This window comes from Magnolia sinica, chromosome 16 (assembly GCF_029962835.1).
Source record: "Magnolia sinica isolate HGM2019 chromosome 16, MsV1, whole genome shotgun sequence".
Taxonomy (NCBI): domain Eukaryota; kingdom Viridiplantae; phylum Streptophyta; class Magnoliopsida; order Magnoliales; family Magnoliaceae; genus Magnolia; species Magnolia sinica.
Genome location: NC_080588.1, coordinates 69,111,883 through 69,126,338, shown reverse-complemented (window position 1 = coordinate 69,126,338; position 14,456 = coordinate 69,111,883). Strand labels below are relative to the sequence as shown.

The 14,456-nt window shown below is 38.9% G+C and overlaps 1 protein-coding gene across 1 annotated transcript; it reads right to left on the bottom strand.

The window, feature by feature from the left end:
* Positions 1–2,353: 2,353 nt before the first annotated feature.
* LOC131229299 (L-ascorbate oxidase homolog) lies at positions 2,354–9,065 on the bottom strand. The gene is made up of 9 exons (XM_058225209.1): positions 8,770–9,065; positions 7,749–7,927; positions 7,136–7,245; positions 5,816–6,086; positions 5,338–5,437; positions 4,782–5,127; positions 3,629–3,994; positions 3,195–3,273; positions 2,354–2,710 (listed from the first exon to the last, which is right to left on the bottom strand). The coding sequence occupies exons 2-9, from the start codon at positions 7,887–7,889 to the stop codon at positions 2,507–2,509; spliced, it is 1,617 nt and encodes a 538-aa protein (XP_058081192.1). The 5' UTR covers positions 7,890–7,927; positions 8,770–9,065; the 3' UTR covers positions 2,354–2,506.
* Between the last annotated feature and the right edge of the window lie 5,391 nt (positions 9,066–14,456).

The following is a 14,456-nucleotide window of genomic DNA, read 5'->3' as shown; positions in this document are numbered from 1 at the left end:
GCGGAATTCAAAATTAAGGCAGGGAGATGCTTTCCGCATCTTGTAATGTGCAGCCATAGGCAGAAGCCATATTTTCCCGGACACATCAGACAGGTCACAACGAAGGTTGTCAACAGGCCAAGATAGGGTTGGCTTTGGCCCAGATTTGGAACTGTTTGGGCTAGGCCTATTCAAATATTTTTTAATTTTTCCTAGCCCGAGCCCAGCCCATCGACCGCCCCAGTCACAACGAGGAAGTCGCGCTCAGATTGCAGTCATTTCCAAGTCCATGAAATTGCTATTTGAAATCTGGACAATCAATATCATTGTGAATAACTACAAGTTGATGACTTTTCCACTTAATGGACTACAACAATTACAATTCAATTTGAGACTTCACCCAAACACGCCCTTAACCAAGTAGCACATGATCATGAAAAACGTCAATGGCCAGCTTGAATCAAGGTGAGTTATAAGGAAGTGGATTATTGCATTATTTGAGCAAATCTCTTTTCTTTTCTCTTATTCCTTTTGCTTTTCTATTTCAGGATAAATCTCACTTTGCAGTTTGGACAACTAGGTCAGTAGTTCAGTCATACAGATCAATGTGTTTGGCTCCATAGTGAATGAATCAGGCTCTAAAGCTTACAGACAGAAAGATCTTATCACCAAAATATTGTGGTTTTTCCTTTAGTTGAATTCGGATCTTTGCCATATTTCTCTTCTAAACTATCAATTTTCAGACCACAAATCAAGAGGTTAGGATTGTCATATAAATGGGGTTTTTGGGATCCACCTATGTCAGGGCCCAATACTGTTGGAACGTGCAAACCAGATGCATCCTCCCTGCCTTTGCAGATTAATCCAACAGATGCATCCTCCATCCTCCCTGTCTCATCCAGATTCATCCAGACTGTTGGTTTCTCCGTAAGAATTGTTTGGCTGCCCAATGGCATTTGCTCCTGGTGAATGTACTAGATAGGGGTAGTAATGTCTTTTGTAAACACTAGCTAATCTTATAAATAGCCATGTTGTGAAGTGTAGAAAAATTAGAAAAAGAACAGCAAGTCATTCTTTTTATAGCAGTAGCTTTGTTTAAGAAATTCTCTTTACAGCAGTAGCAGTCTCCAGCAGCAGTAGCTTTGTTTGAGAAAATAATATAATACATTTTTTTTTCTCTCTTCCTTATATGTGAGCTGCACCTGTCACCATTTGGGCTTTGAAAAGCCAACAAAGTGCTATCAGAGCTGTATGATCTTTGGGCCTCAGGGCCCCCTTCCAAACGAGGGGCAGCCTTCACCGTCCCAACTTACTATAATTCTCAAAATTATCCAGATTTTAGATTGTTGAAATCTGTCAGTTATTTCATCATCTCGAGTGGTAGACGTTCTTTGAACTCTTGCAAATTCTAGCAGCATATATCATTCCAATATTTATTTGAATTGAAATAATTTTAAAATGACAAGTACAATACATCCCCAAATACCTAAGTTGTGTAAGGACGACTAAGAAAATTGATGCATCCAAATGAAAAACCAACAAATACAACAATTGTACAGATCCTTCAATATCTGACCCATTTGCACAAACTGAAAATACATGTATATTTTGCACATTATCCAGGCAAGCATCCTCTGATATGGATCCTTGAATCCTATACTTGCTTTCTGAGTATATTAGAAAATTGCATTTGATGGCTCTCTAACGGCTGAGATCATTTTGAAGCACTCGTGTACTGTTTGGTTTATTAACATGAAAGTTCCTATAGTAAGCTGCCAAGATAAGTCCATTTCCAGCCAAGTGAAAGGAAACCAATTTGATTTTATAGTATCTTATCCTTTATTTATTAGCTAAAAAGATTGAAGACTTGGGATTTTTAATAACTTGAAAACTACCCTCGAATTTTATCGGTCCGTCCATGGCAAACATCAGCCGTTGATCAATACATGTGGCAAATGACTGAACAGTTTTCTTCTCTTAAATATTTTGTTTCTATGTCAGGTATGGTTATTGAACTACAAGAGGTTGTCTTAGTTGCCCTGTGGTTGCCATTGGCCTATCCATGCCTGGCATATGCGCCTGGAAAGACAGAAAATGCAAGCAGGCGATCTGGTGGGCCATACTACAGATAGGTGACTACATAAAAATCACAGCAATGTGACTCGGCCATCAGTTTGAATGCCAAGAACAGACTCGTAACATTGTACAACTGATGTGATATTTATACAGTTGCCCATCTACTGCAGGGCCCATAATTGAAAGGTTCAGATCACCCGCAAGCAGACAGGTGGACCCCATTATGGACTGCCCAACAAATGGACCATCCATAACAATCAATCTGTGGGCCCCCCAAAAAAGAAAAAAACCTCAAACATGGTTGAAAATGCTTAAAATTATTAACTATGAGAAGCAAACTGTGCATAAAGATACACTCAAAACACATTCTTTCCCTTTTCTTTTCCCTTACATTGCTGTCACACCATTGTGACATAAAAATAATTAAAATTCACAGAGATATCAAACCTTACTATGCGTGAAGACCCTTGGCTTTTCCGCAGAGTAGTGCATTTAGAGGCATGTTGTATTCGTTTGAAAGTTTGTGTTCTGAGGTCCATACTCTGAGATAGAATTGCTGACCCAGATACTGCCTAGCCCACATTGCAGACCGTATGTTCCACATCCCTTGGTTGTCCAACGACACCAAGATTGCAGTCCAAGACCTTGGATACACCTGCAAGAAAATACGCATTGATCAAATGTATTCTATAAGGTATGTTCTTATGTGCACATGCTTGCGCATTTGTACTTCTGTGCATGTTTGTGAAACAACAAATCAGAAATGGTTTTAAGGGAAACCATTCCGATACATCAGAACATAAACCAATATTCATTGTGAGGATGTAGCCCCTGGATTGAAGTGACAAATCTCTCAAGTCCAAGTTGAAAGCAAGACAATTGCATGTGTGTGTATTATTGTTGAGAGTGCATTTGGTTGCATCAAATATCATGAAAATCTGCACCAAATTAGACTGATTAATCTTGAAACATCATCATACTTCATGATATTTAGTGCAACCAAGCACACGCTAAAGTAATTACTGAGATACTGTACAAATACTGCACCCAAACAGTGCCTAAATTCCAGATAAAACCCAACTAAGGACACCACAGAAAATGCCAAAATTTGCTTGGTGAAAAGGACTGCTTTTAGTTACCTGAGTGGTATGCCTTGTGACAGCATCAACAAGATTGTACTTTCTCTTGCAGGCTGGTGTCCACTGCCCATTACCAAACCTGCAATCATGAGAGGCAAATGAACCAATTATTAGAATTTAAGTTCAAATGACATTATTGTAGCTATCAACGTATTAGTGAGGCCATCAACATCTTGAGTTTGCACAGGAAGTTATGTTTAAACTCCAGCATCATCTGATCCCAGGGAGCACTTCATGGTGGGGCCCACCTTTTGCATGCTTGGATGTCCTTCAAGCATGACACACTGGCAGAGGAAATCCTTTGCATGTGAACTTCACATATGATGGTTTCATACACACATGTCTATACATTGTGCACCTTAAGTTATTAATTGTCCACATGAATCAGAAATTAACAACAATACCAGCCGAAAATATAAAGAAACTAGGCTTACCCAACAACCCAGAAGTCGTAACCATCAAGATGCCAGGATTGCATGGTGTTCTCGTTGTTTTGAAAGACTATTTCATAAAAGTCATGGAGGGAAGCAGGCATGACTGGGGTGGCAAGGACTGTGGGGGTATCTTTTGGCAGGTCCTGGATGGTGTTGAATTCGAAGATGCCAGGGATGTTGAACTGATCCGCGAGCTTCAGAGGTGTGTCAGGTACAATGTAGGAGACCCCATTAACAGCATAACGCTGCTTACCATTTATCAGAGGTGCCGAGTTGGCCAACACAATCGTCTTCGTTGGCGTAATTGTTCCATAGTGGTATGAGCCTTGAGGGTTTGGCCTGGCTGCGTTTGCTGTCAAGTTCCATCTTAACAAAAAGAAAAAGGAAAGACAGATTAGCCAAAATAGATTAGATATGAGACATTCTTTTTTTCAGACGATATATATGAGACATTGTTGAGACTGGAAAATGTCTAAAAGCTTAGAACTTTATTAACATGGAACTAGACCAAGTGCGAGCTTGAATTTGAAAGAGCAGTTATAATGGCGGGATATGGCTGAGGGTACAGATGGTTATAGGCAGCGGGATGCCAATTTATATTTCTCAAAATCCAGGACACGGATACAGATATGGCATCTAACGAATTGACTCTGACAGAGTAGACTAGAGGAACATGGTACAGCTAAATCATATATCCCACAAGCATCTGTGCAACATTGGCTTCCATTACTGATACTGCATCTTACTGGTACTGTTACCCCAAGCATATACTAGAGAAATGCAATTGATACTCTTTCCCCACACGTGCCAGTGTAGAACGTGTGAGAGATCTGTGCCATTTATCTGGTAGAAAAATAGATCGTGAAACAAATGATTAATGGTCCATACTCATCATACATGTGTCACCTACCTGATGATTGAGCAATGTCTCATTTTCAGGACAAATACAGCCGGGCTACCTAATGAACAGCCCGAATCTCACACATAGATACCCATATCATATGTATAGAGAGTAGTAGTGATAGAAGGGCTCTACACAACTCCCTTGGCTACAGCTTATGATTATAGCCCAAAAAGGGGGAAAAACAGGTGTTCATGACATGCGTGCCTGTATGCAAAGTTAAAGGTCAAAGTCATTAAAGAAAAAGTATACCTGATGGTCCTGGCCTGCATTAGGGACCAGTGTTTTTGGTAAGTAGGACCAGCGGGCAATGGCCCAGAAACTGTCATTTGGGAATTACTGTAATGTAATACTGCTGTTGCATTCAGAATTTGTTTCGTGAAGCGAGTCGATGCAACAATGTAGTAATCTTTGGGTGGCTGATCTAACTTGACCAGGACAGCCACTGATTGGCCGACATGTACATCGAGAGAACTGTAGAAATTCTGGATTGGGTGAGATCCTTCTACTTCAACCAGTTTCATACTATGTCCTTGAATCCTGAAGTTAAATGAGGTTGACAAACCTACGTTTGAGATCCTGAACATGTATGTTTTCCCTGGAAAACAAATAAATAACAAATTAAGATAAAATGCATGTACATAAATATTACCCTGAAAATTCTGTGTAAATTACGGTTTTCAAATTTGTGTTTCAATATTCAAGAAACCCAATTAAAGAAGGAAGTCTGAAAGGGTAGAAACACCTATTTCAGAGAACTGAAAAGGAATTAAAAGTGGAAAGGAGATATTGTGATGGGAATGATTACCTGGATCGCCACTGAAAGAAGTGGAGTGGGGCTGACCATTTATAAGAACACCATCAGGGAATGGGAGAGGGTTCCCGGAGTCCAAGTTTTTCTGTAATGCCTGCAAAATATGAAATCATTATTTCTTCTGCTTTCGCATCGCTATCAAACATGAGAATATCAACTTATTATCCTATATATTTGAGTCAGGGTTCAGCCGCTGAGATGGTCTTAGTCTAATGCTGGCCAGATGCAGCTCTTTATGATTTGAAATACTGTTTAAGACGCACACAGAGGTGCGCCTTTTTAAACCTTTTGGATCAGTTCACCAATATCATCATTGTTATTTTGGGGTCAGCCGTCACTTAGGAAAATGACACTCAGATATCCAGTTTTTGCCTTGTTGCAGTGAATATTTCAAACGCTCCCAGTACTAATGTAGCCATGATCTGCATATGTATGACCATACAGAAGAAATGAAATTCTATGGCTTACTAACCTCATGACTGGCTTTGTACCAATCACCAACTAGTAAAGTGAAATCTCCATCAGGACTGGGAAATGGGATTGGAATCCTTGGTCTCTCATAGACGTTCAAACCTCCAAACCCTCCAGCAGCCCTGTGCATTTGGGTTGATGGAAAGTATGTGAAGGTTCCGATCTGATCTTTAGTTTGGAACTTGTATGTGTAGTTTGAGTTTGGGGGGATTGGGCAATTGGTCCCCAGCACTCCATCTTGCCACGAGTTCTTCCTTTGTTTAATGCCATTCCTAGTATTTTCATCACAAAGAATGCTTATCAGTCCCAACATAGTTCTAACTCAAGACAAACAGAAAATCAATACATGTCAAAAGAAGAAGGAAAAAGATATGCAATTATGTGATTAAAATGAAACATGACCAAAAGCTTAAATCTTTGGTTAAAATGTCAAAAAGTAAAAGGAGGGAAGGAAAAAAAGAAAAGGGGGGAAAAAAAAAGGAAAGGAAAGAAACTGGATATTACATGGAATGATGTTGAACAAAACCAGCATGAAATTTAGGAATGATGGGTGACATTGTGCTCTTTTGACCACCTTTTCAGACAACACCTCTTTCAATGCAGCAGAGCTGAATTTTAAGCTTAACCCACTAGCATCGATTGTAGAACTCTACTGGGCTTCCAATTATCTAATGACTAAAATGCGTAGTTCATTAGGAGGGAGAAATTTCACTAAAATACAATGTATCCTCAATTCAGCTAATGTTATGCACACACATCAGTTTCCCAGCAGTTGGTCTAATCTGTAGTGGGGTTTTTTTTTTTTGGTATTTTTATTTCCTTTTGTATTTCTTTGGCTTCGGCCTTTTTTAATAATGTGATCACCATTTCAAAAAAAAAAAAAAAAAAAACAATGTATCCTCAAATTGCAATCTCAGTGGGAGAAGTTGTCTACTTTTTTTTTTTTTTTTTCCTTCCTATACTAGTTTCCATAGCTAAAGCTAACTAGGAGTTTTCCTAGCAAGGAAGTTGGGGAATTCTAGAACCTAAACCTGAAAATTTTAGATTGATACAAGTTCAAATCTCTATCATTCAATTTGTTTCAGTAAAAAGGGGAATAAAAAGAAGTGGTATCATATAATGTTTGGCAAGCAAAACAATGATTTTAGTTTTTCCATTGCCTAGCAACAGGTGAGGCTGACCATGGTTGGGTCATGCCAAAAAATGAGATTGCTGTTCTGTTCATTAGTTCCTATTTGTGGTGAACCGTGTCCACCTGTAAGGTCCATTTCACTCAACCAAACAGTGCCTATTTCTTCTTAAAGAAAGAAATGAAACTTACCATGTCAAGAGGAATGGCTCATCCAGCTTATTAATGAGGTTGAGGATAATGTTGTCATTGGTCACGCAATCAAGCCGAGGGCCAGGAAACATTCCATTGATGAGGATAACCTTCAAAAATCAACAAACCCAAAACATCAAGATAACATAAAATAAAATAAAAATAAAACCAACCAAAATATCACATCATATCAAATAATGTAACTAAAAACAGTTCTCTAATGTGCATCCTAAGCATTTGTCTAACAAGAGGAAATGCACCAAAACATCTACCCCACGCATGAGGCATGCATATACAGACATAAAGACCATTCATTTAGTTGACCATCATGTGAATGAACAACAGACCAACAAACCAACCAACCAATATCCTGCAAACTAGAAATTTGGTGTTCATATCCGGCAGGCAGCTTGCACCGATCAGATGGCGAGTATTATCCAATCCTTGTGTTTTTGGGCTATTGCCCATCATCCTGGTGGCCCACTAGATGAGATCAATAAACGTATTTGCTAAATATATTGTATGGGGAAAGCACTTTATAAAACTTTGACGTAGCATGCATCATAACATCATTTGTCTAACACACCAATTCACCAAAGTCATGAAGACCAACCTGTTGAGGGATGCCAAGAGGTGAATTTGTTCCATAGGTAACAGTCCAGGTGAAATATCTGTATGGGTCGTCTCCTCTCACCTGAAAGATGCTCAAACAAGCTAAAGCTAGACAAAACAAATGCAGGACCACTGGTCTCATTTTCGTAGACAGAGATCTCTTCGGCGCTACTCTGGTTTCTGCATCCATACATATACAAGCACAGAGAATTTAGAACAAGAAAGGCAGAGATGATAGAACACCATAGCATATAAGCATTACAATCTTACCAGAAATTATACTAAATGCTCAAACATCTTATGATAAGATTAGAAATGCAACATTATGCTATGCTGCTAATTTCAGTTGGGTGGGGCTCACTTTTGAGGATCCAGATCATCCATCTCGTGGGTTCTACCATGGATGGGCGATTACGCCAGATATCATATTGAATGGCTATGCAGTTCCTATCTTGATGACATTGAGGGATGATCGTCGATCTACACGGTGGGGATGATCAGATCAACGGTCTTAACCACTAAAACATGGGCCCCACTCAGTTTCACAGGATCAAAACAAATCCCTCTAATCAACCAGGAGCAACCATGACCCCCCTCCTGCAATGCCCATCAAATCAATGGCTGGATCACCAAAAACCATGGACCCCACTTGTACGGACGACCAATCTTGGACTAAAACCAACCACTCAGAACAAACTAAAATCAACTGGCAGAAACCGAAACCCCCCCTCGCAATGCCCATCAAACCAACGGTCTGGATTATCAAAACGGTGGGCCCCACTTGTACATAGGACTGATCTTCGACAAAAAACCAACCATTCAGAACAAAGTAAAATCAAGTAGGCCAACCATGACCACTTACAATGCCCATCAAATCAACGGTCTGGATCAACGTAACCATGGGTCATACTTGTACGGACAACTGACCATTCTTTACTCCTAGCAACTTCTATCTCAACTAAATCAAATCAAATAAAATCAAATCCCGATCTAAAACAAAAAGTAGATCCAAACAAGCCCACCTGATAGATTGCAATACTCTCTCCTCGACAGATCAAGCTCTATCACCGCTCAGGTCATCTCACAGCAGCGACAGCTCTCCTTTTAAAACGAGCACTCGGCGTTGCCACCTCAGCACACTTGCGGCGCATTTTACGCGCTTCCGCGTAATGTAGAGCAGAAGGCATAAAAGGGGGATTTGACCGAAATGCCCTTTGAATCTCGCCAACGATGAGAAATGATTATGTGAGCTTTACGGTGGGTCGCGGTAGTTCTGGTGATGGGTGGTGCTTTCGTGCGCAATCTGCGCAGCTTAGCACGGATCCAACATAAATGCTGCTATCAGTCCCTGTGGGGTTCCCATTCCTCCCATGATCGAATTCAAGGACGAAGACCTTTAGAAAGTATAGTAAAGTAGTCGGCTTTTATTTTATTATTTCATAAGGACTTTAACCAACAACTACCTAATTAATATGGAATTTTTGGGACCGGATCAGGTTTTAACCGGGCAACACCGGTGGGCGGTGACACCTCAGTAGGTGTTACCCTTACCATTGGACTCACCTTAATGATGTGTTTTATATCCACACCGTCCATTCGTTTTTCCACACCATTTTAGGACGTTGTCCAAAATATTAAGCGGATCCAAATTTTCGGGTGGACCACACCATAGGAAAAAGTGATGATAGAATATCCACCATTAAAAACTTTAGGGCCTACAGTAATGCCTACTGTAATGTTTCTTTTAAATTCAACCCATTAGTAAGTCAAATAGAACTAAAATAAGCTTAAAAAACGTGTGGACAGCCTGGATATATAAAAAATTTATCAAGGTGAGCCCTACCCAGTAAGGGTAACACCCACTAAGGAGGTATTCAGGTAATATCTAATCATTACCAGAAATTTTAAATTTTGCTACTTTTTTAGAAATGGTTTGCAAACAGCTGCCTTATTAATCTGTATTACCATCGTACCACTTCGTTCAGTGGTTGGGCTTGCATGCCCACAGATGGGTATGGCGCGCCACCATAATATTTACGTAAAATTCATCATAATTATTGGATGCATCACCTCATGTTAGGCTAAGGGCCGAAAAAGCACCCACCTCGTTGATTCAGGTGCACTACCTGATTGAAAAGTATATCATCCTCCAGGATGATTCCTTTGATATAGCCCGCTTGAATCACAGATGGACTCAACAGGCTCCAAGCTTAAATATTTAAGATTTCATGTAATCATTGACTATAGAAATCAAGGGTGAACATCTTTTTCCAACTGTTTTCTTTTATATGAACTATTAGAATCACAAGTCATCTTCTTCTTCTTCTTCTTGTTTTTTTTTTTTTTTTTTTTTTTAATTTTAATTTTAATGTGAACTTAAATTAGGATTACGCATCTATTGATCAGAGTAGACGCTACATAAACATCAAGGTGGACCCTGCCAAAAATCATAACCCTTTACATCCTCTATAATGTATAATGTTATTAAGGATGCCCAAAAAAAAATTGATCTATGGTTTTGGTGAGCCGCACTAAAGGAAATGGTTAGGAGAGACACCCACCCTTGATTTTTACATGGCCCACTGTAAAAAATTATATGAAATCTACTTCAATCATTAAATTATGTTGATGAAGTGCCTTTAATTTAGTGTAAGAAGTCTTGTCTCAGTTCGACTGGTGTTCCGGTTGATTTGACCAAAATAGAGGTGGATTCTCGGATTGCATGTTATCCACTTTTGCACGTTTTCGATTCAATCGAGGGTTTGCGAGTCGATTCAGTTCAATCCAACTAAAGGTCACTCTAGGTCCAACTGACGGAATGCATAAGTGTAGATTTTATTTCCTAATCGTGTACGGAAGTGTATAAATATCATATGAATTGTGATTAGGGTTTGGAGAACCTAGAGTAGAATGAAGTTTTGTGGGTTTTGGAGCCTAGTGCGAATTCTTAAGGGTTTTCATGAAAAAGTTAGGATTTTTACTGTAAGTTGTTCCATCTCTTATAACATTCTTCTGATTATAGTGGATAATCATCGTTTTGTGTTGTGGTTTATTTCCTCAAGGGTTTTCCACATAAAATCTCGTATGTTCTCTGTGTGCGCTTAGATTTTTCATTTTCTATTGCTTGTTTAATTTGAACTGAGGTTGCTTCTGCGCCCAACAAGTGGTAGGTATTAATTTGAATCTAAAAACATGGCATCGATGGGATCGAATGTGAAATTCGAGACAAAGAAGTTCACAAGAAAAAACCATTTTAAACTATGGAGGTTGAAGATGAAAGCCCTCCTGGTTCGGCAAGGATTGCAGTATGCACTCCTTGGGAAAATGCATTGTCCAGAATCTATGAAGGAAGATGATTTGGATGAACTTGATCAGATGACGATTAACACAATCTAATTCTGCTTGGCTGATGAAGTCCTTTATAATGTCATTGATGAGATGACTACTGCGAGCTTATGGACGAAGATGGAGAGCATCTACATGACAAAGTTTCTCATCAATCGTCTATATTTAAAGAGACGATTTTACACTCTAAAGATGGTAGAAAGGTCGTATCTCTCTAAGCATATTAATGTCTTCAACAAACTGGTTTACGAGTTGACAAGTGTGGATGTGAAGATCGACGAAGAAGACAAATCCTTAATTTTGTTGACATATCTGCCCGAGTCCTACGAGTATTTAATTGATACTCTGTGCTATGGTAGGTACCTTGGACGTCGATACCGTTATTTCAGCCCTTTAGTCGAAACAGTTGAGAAGGAAGAGTGGAGGCAATACTTCTGCGAAGGCATTGTTTGCTCGATGAAGATTGTTTGAGGAAAAGAATGAGAAGTCGTGATCTATATCCAATCAAAAGACAAATGCAAGTTGAAGTGATGCAATTGTCAGAGGGTGGGACATAAAGAAGGATTGACAATATTCCAAAATCCAGAAGGAGGAGAAATCAGATGATTGGTCAAAAGAAGCCAATTCAGTAGAATCGGGTGAAAAATTGGATGGTTATGATGTGTTGTTAGTATCTAAAATGGTTGCTTCTATCAGGAGTGAATTTTACATATAGGAGCATCATATCATATGTGTCCTCATTAGAGTTGGTTCACCACATATAACGAGTATGATGATGGCTTGGTTCCTATGGCCAATGATTATGCTTGTAAGATGGTTGGAATTGGTTCAGTTCGCATTAGGATGTTTTATGGGGTGGAGCGTAATCTGACCAATATGAGGCAAGTTTCAATTTTAAAGAAGAATATGATCTCTCTAGGAGCTCTAAATGCACTTAGGTGCAAGTTTGCTAGTTATAAAAGTGTTTTAAAAGTTTCAAAATGGGCACTTACAGCTATAAAAGCACAGATGAGCGAAAATTTTTATAAGTTGATCGGGAATACTATATCAGGCGGAGCTACAGTGTCTATAGTAGAGTCTATGTCGATACATTTATGGCATGTGTGCCTTGGTGACGCAGGGATGAACGTGATGAGGATAACTACTCCGAATCCACAGAGCTTCTCTGGACTCCTCACAAAGACTTCTCGAATCCACGGGGAAAGAAAGTAGAAAATAGAAATAAATTCTAAAAAATTTGAAATTGATTCATTGATGAATAAAAACGAGTTCACAACCCTTTAAATAGAAGTACCAAGCAATGGGAAAGAAATCAGAATCAAACTACAACTCAAACTCTTAGAATCCGCGACTTACTATAAATAGTAAACTTACTATTTATAGACGGTCGTGATGTCTACTAGTGCGCAAGGTTTTCGGCCAAAAATAGTAAGTGTCCTATTTGGCTTCACCAAACCGTTCTCCTAATTATTCTAAGCTCTTTTCATGTTGGGCGCAACTTCTAAAGCCCGACGGATGAAGAGTTATAATCAAACTAAAACTTGCTATTTATAGTAAAAACGAAATTAAAACAGGGAAACGACCATCGATCTAGGGGTTTTTCACAATTCCAGGCTGCGCAACCTAGCATAGCCGGGTTGGTTGGCTTCAGTAGCTCGTTCTACCCCAAAATCATATATTTTGCGTCAGATAACTCATTTCGGATTGCAAGATATGCCCGATTTAAGGTTCGATGGTCTGGATTACTTCTGTCGTCGACCGGGTCTTTTCTGATCCATCTTGGCCATGTAACTGTCCGCGACCCACTCTACATCACTTGGCCACATGAGTAAGTAAGGTATAAAGGTACTTTTTGATTGTCGTTTAATTCCTAATTTTAAAAGTTTTGATTTTGATATCTGTGAGTATTGCATATATGGGAAACAATTAAGGTCAAGCTTTAAAATCGAGAAGCACGTCAGTAAGGTTAGCTGGATTATGTGTATTCGGATGTGGCAGGGTCGTCGCCTGTTGTGTTTTAGAAGATGGTCATCGCTTGTTGTCTCTAGAGAAGGGTCGCCTCCTGTTGTTTTTAAAAGAGGGTCGTCATTCTTTATTACATTTATTAACGAATTCTTCAAGAAAGTTTGAGTTTATGTTTTGAAACATAAATCTAAGGTTTTTACCACTTTTAAGATATGAAAAGCAATTCTTGAAAATCAGACAAGACAGAATGTGAAAATTTTAAGGATAGATAATGACGGTGAATTTACTTAAAGAAAATTTAACCAATAGTATAAGAATGAAGAGATAGTGAGGCATAACACAGTAAGGCATACACCAGAGCAGAGTGGCGTAACTAAAGATATAAATTTGACTCTTTTGGAAAGGACTCGGAGTATATTAAGTAATTCTAGGTTGGACAAAAAACTATGGGCTGAAGCCATCTTTATGACTTACTATTTAGTAAATCGATTTTCCTCTACAACAATTGATTGTAAAATTCCTAAAGCAGCATAGAGTGGTCGGGTAATTGATTACTCAGGGTTACAGATATTTTATTGTGATGCTAACTTTCATGTACTATTAGTTGAGAGAGAATAACTATAGTAAAGGGCTATGAAGTATACTTTTGTCAGCTATGGAAATGGGGTAGAATGTTACAGATTGTATGACTAGGTTTCATGAAAAATCATATTTAGCCGAGATATCAAGTTTAATGAAGGTTCCTTATTTCGGAAGGATGAACATAAGGAAACAAAATAAATAAATAAATAAATAAAATCAGAAATTGATGTTAAAATATACAAGGGTGAAACACTTGAAGAACCTAGGTTGTAGGTAAAGGTACGGGAAGAGGTGGAGCAGTCACTTGTTAGGAAAAATACATAAAGGGACCGCTGGGTACCATTGAGATACATGGACTCAAACGTTGCATTTACTAACATTACAGATGAGGGAGACCTGTCTACTTTTCACGAAACACTGGAAGATAAAGATGTAGAGAAGTAGATGGTAGTGATGCATGATAAGATAAACTCTTTGTATAAAAATAAAACGTGGAAGCTAATAGAGCTGCTCATTGGGCAGAAAGTGATCGGTTGCAAGTGGATTTACCGAAAGAAAGTGCATAAGTACGAGGATAGATTGATAGCAAAGAGTTATGCTCAGAAGGAGGGTGTGGACTTTGATGAGATATTCACGACAGTGATAAATCAAGTATTTATCAGATTTGTATTGACTTTGGTTGCCCAATAAAATCTGGAACCGGAACAGTCAGATGTGAAGACGACGTTTCTACATAAGGAACTAGAAGAACAGATTTACTTAAAGAAACCTGAAAGGTTCGAGGTGCAGGGCAATGAGAATTTAGTTTGCAGGTTAA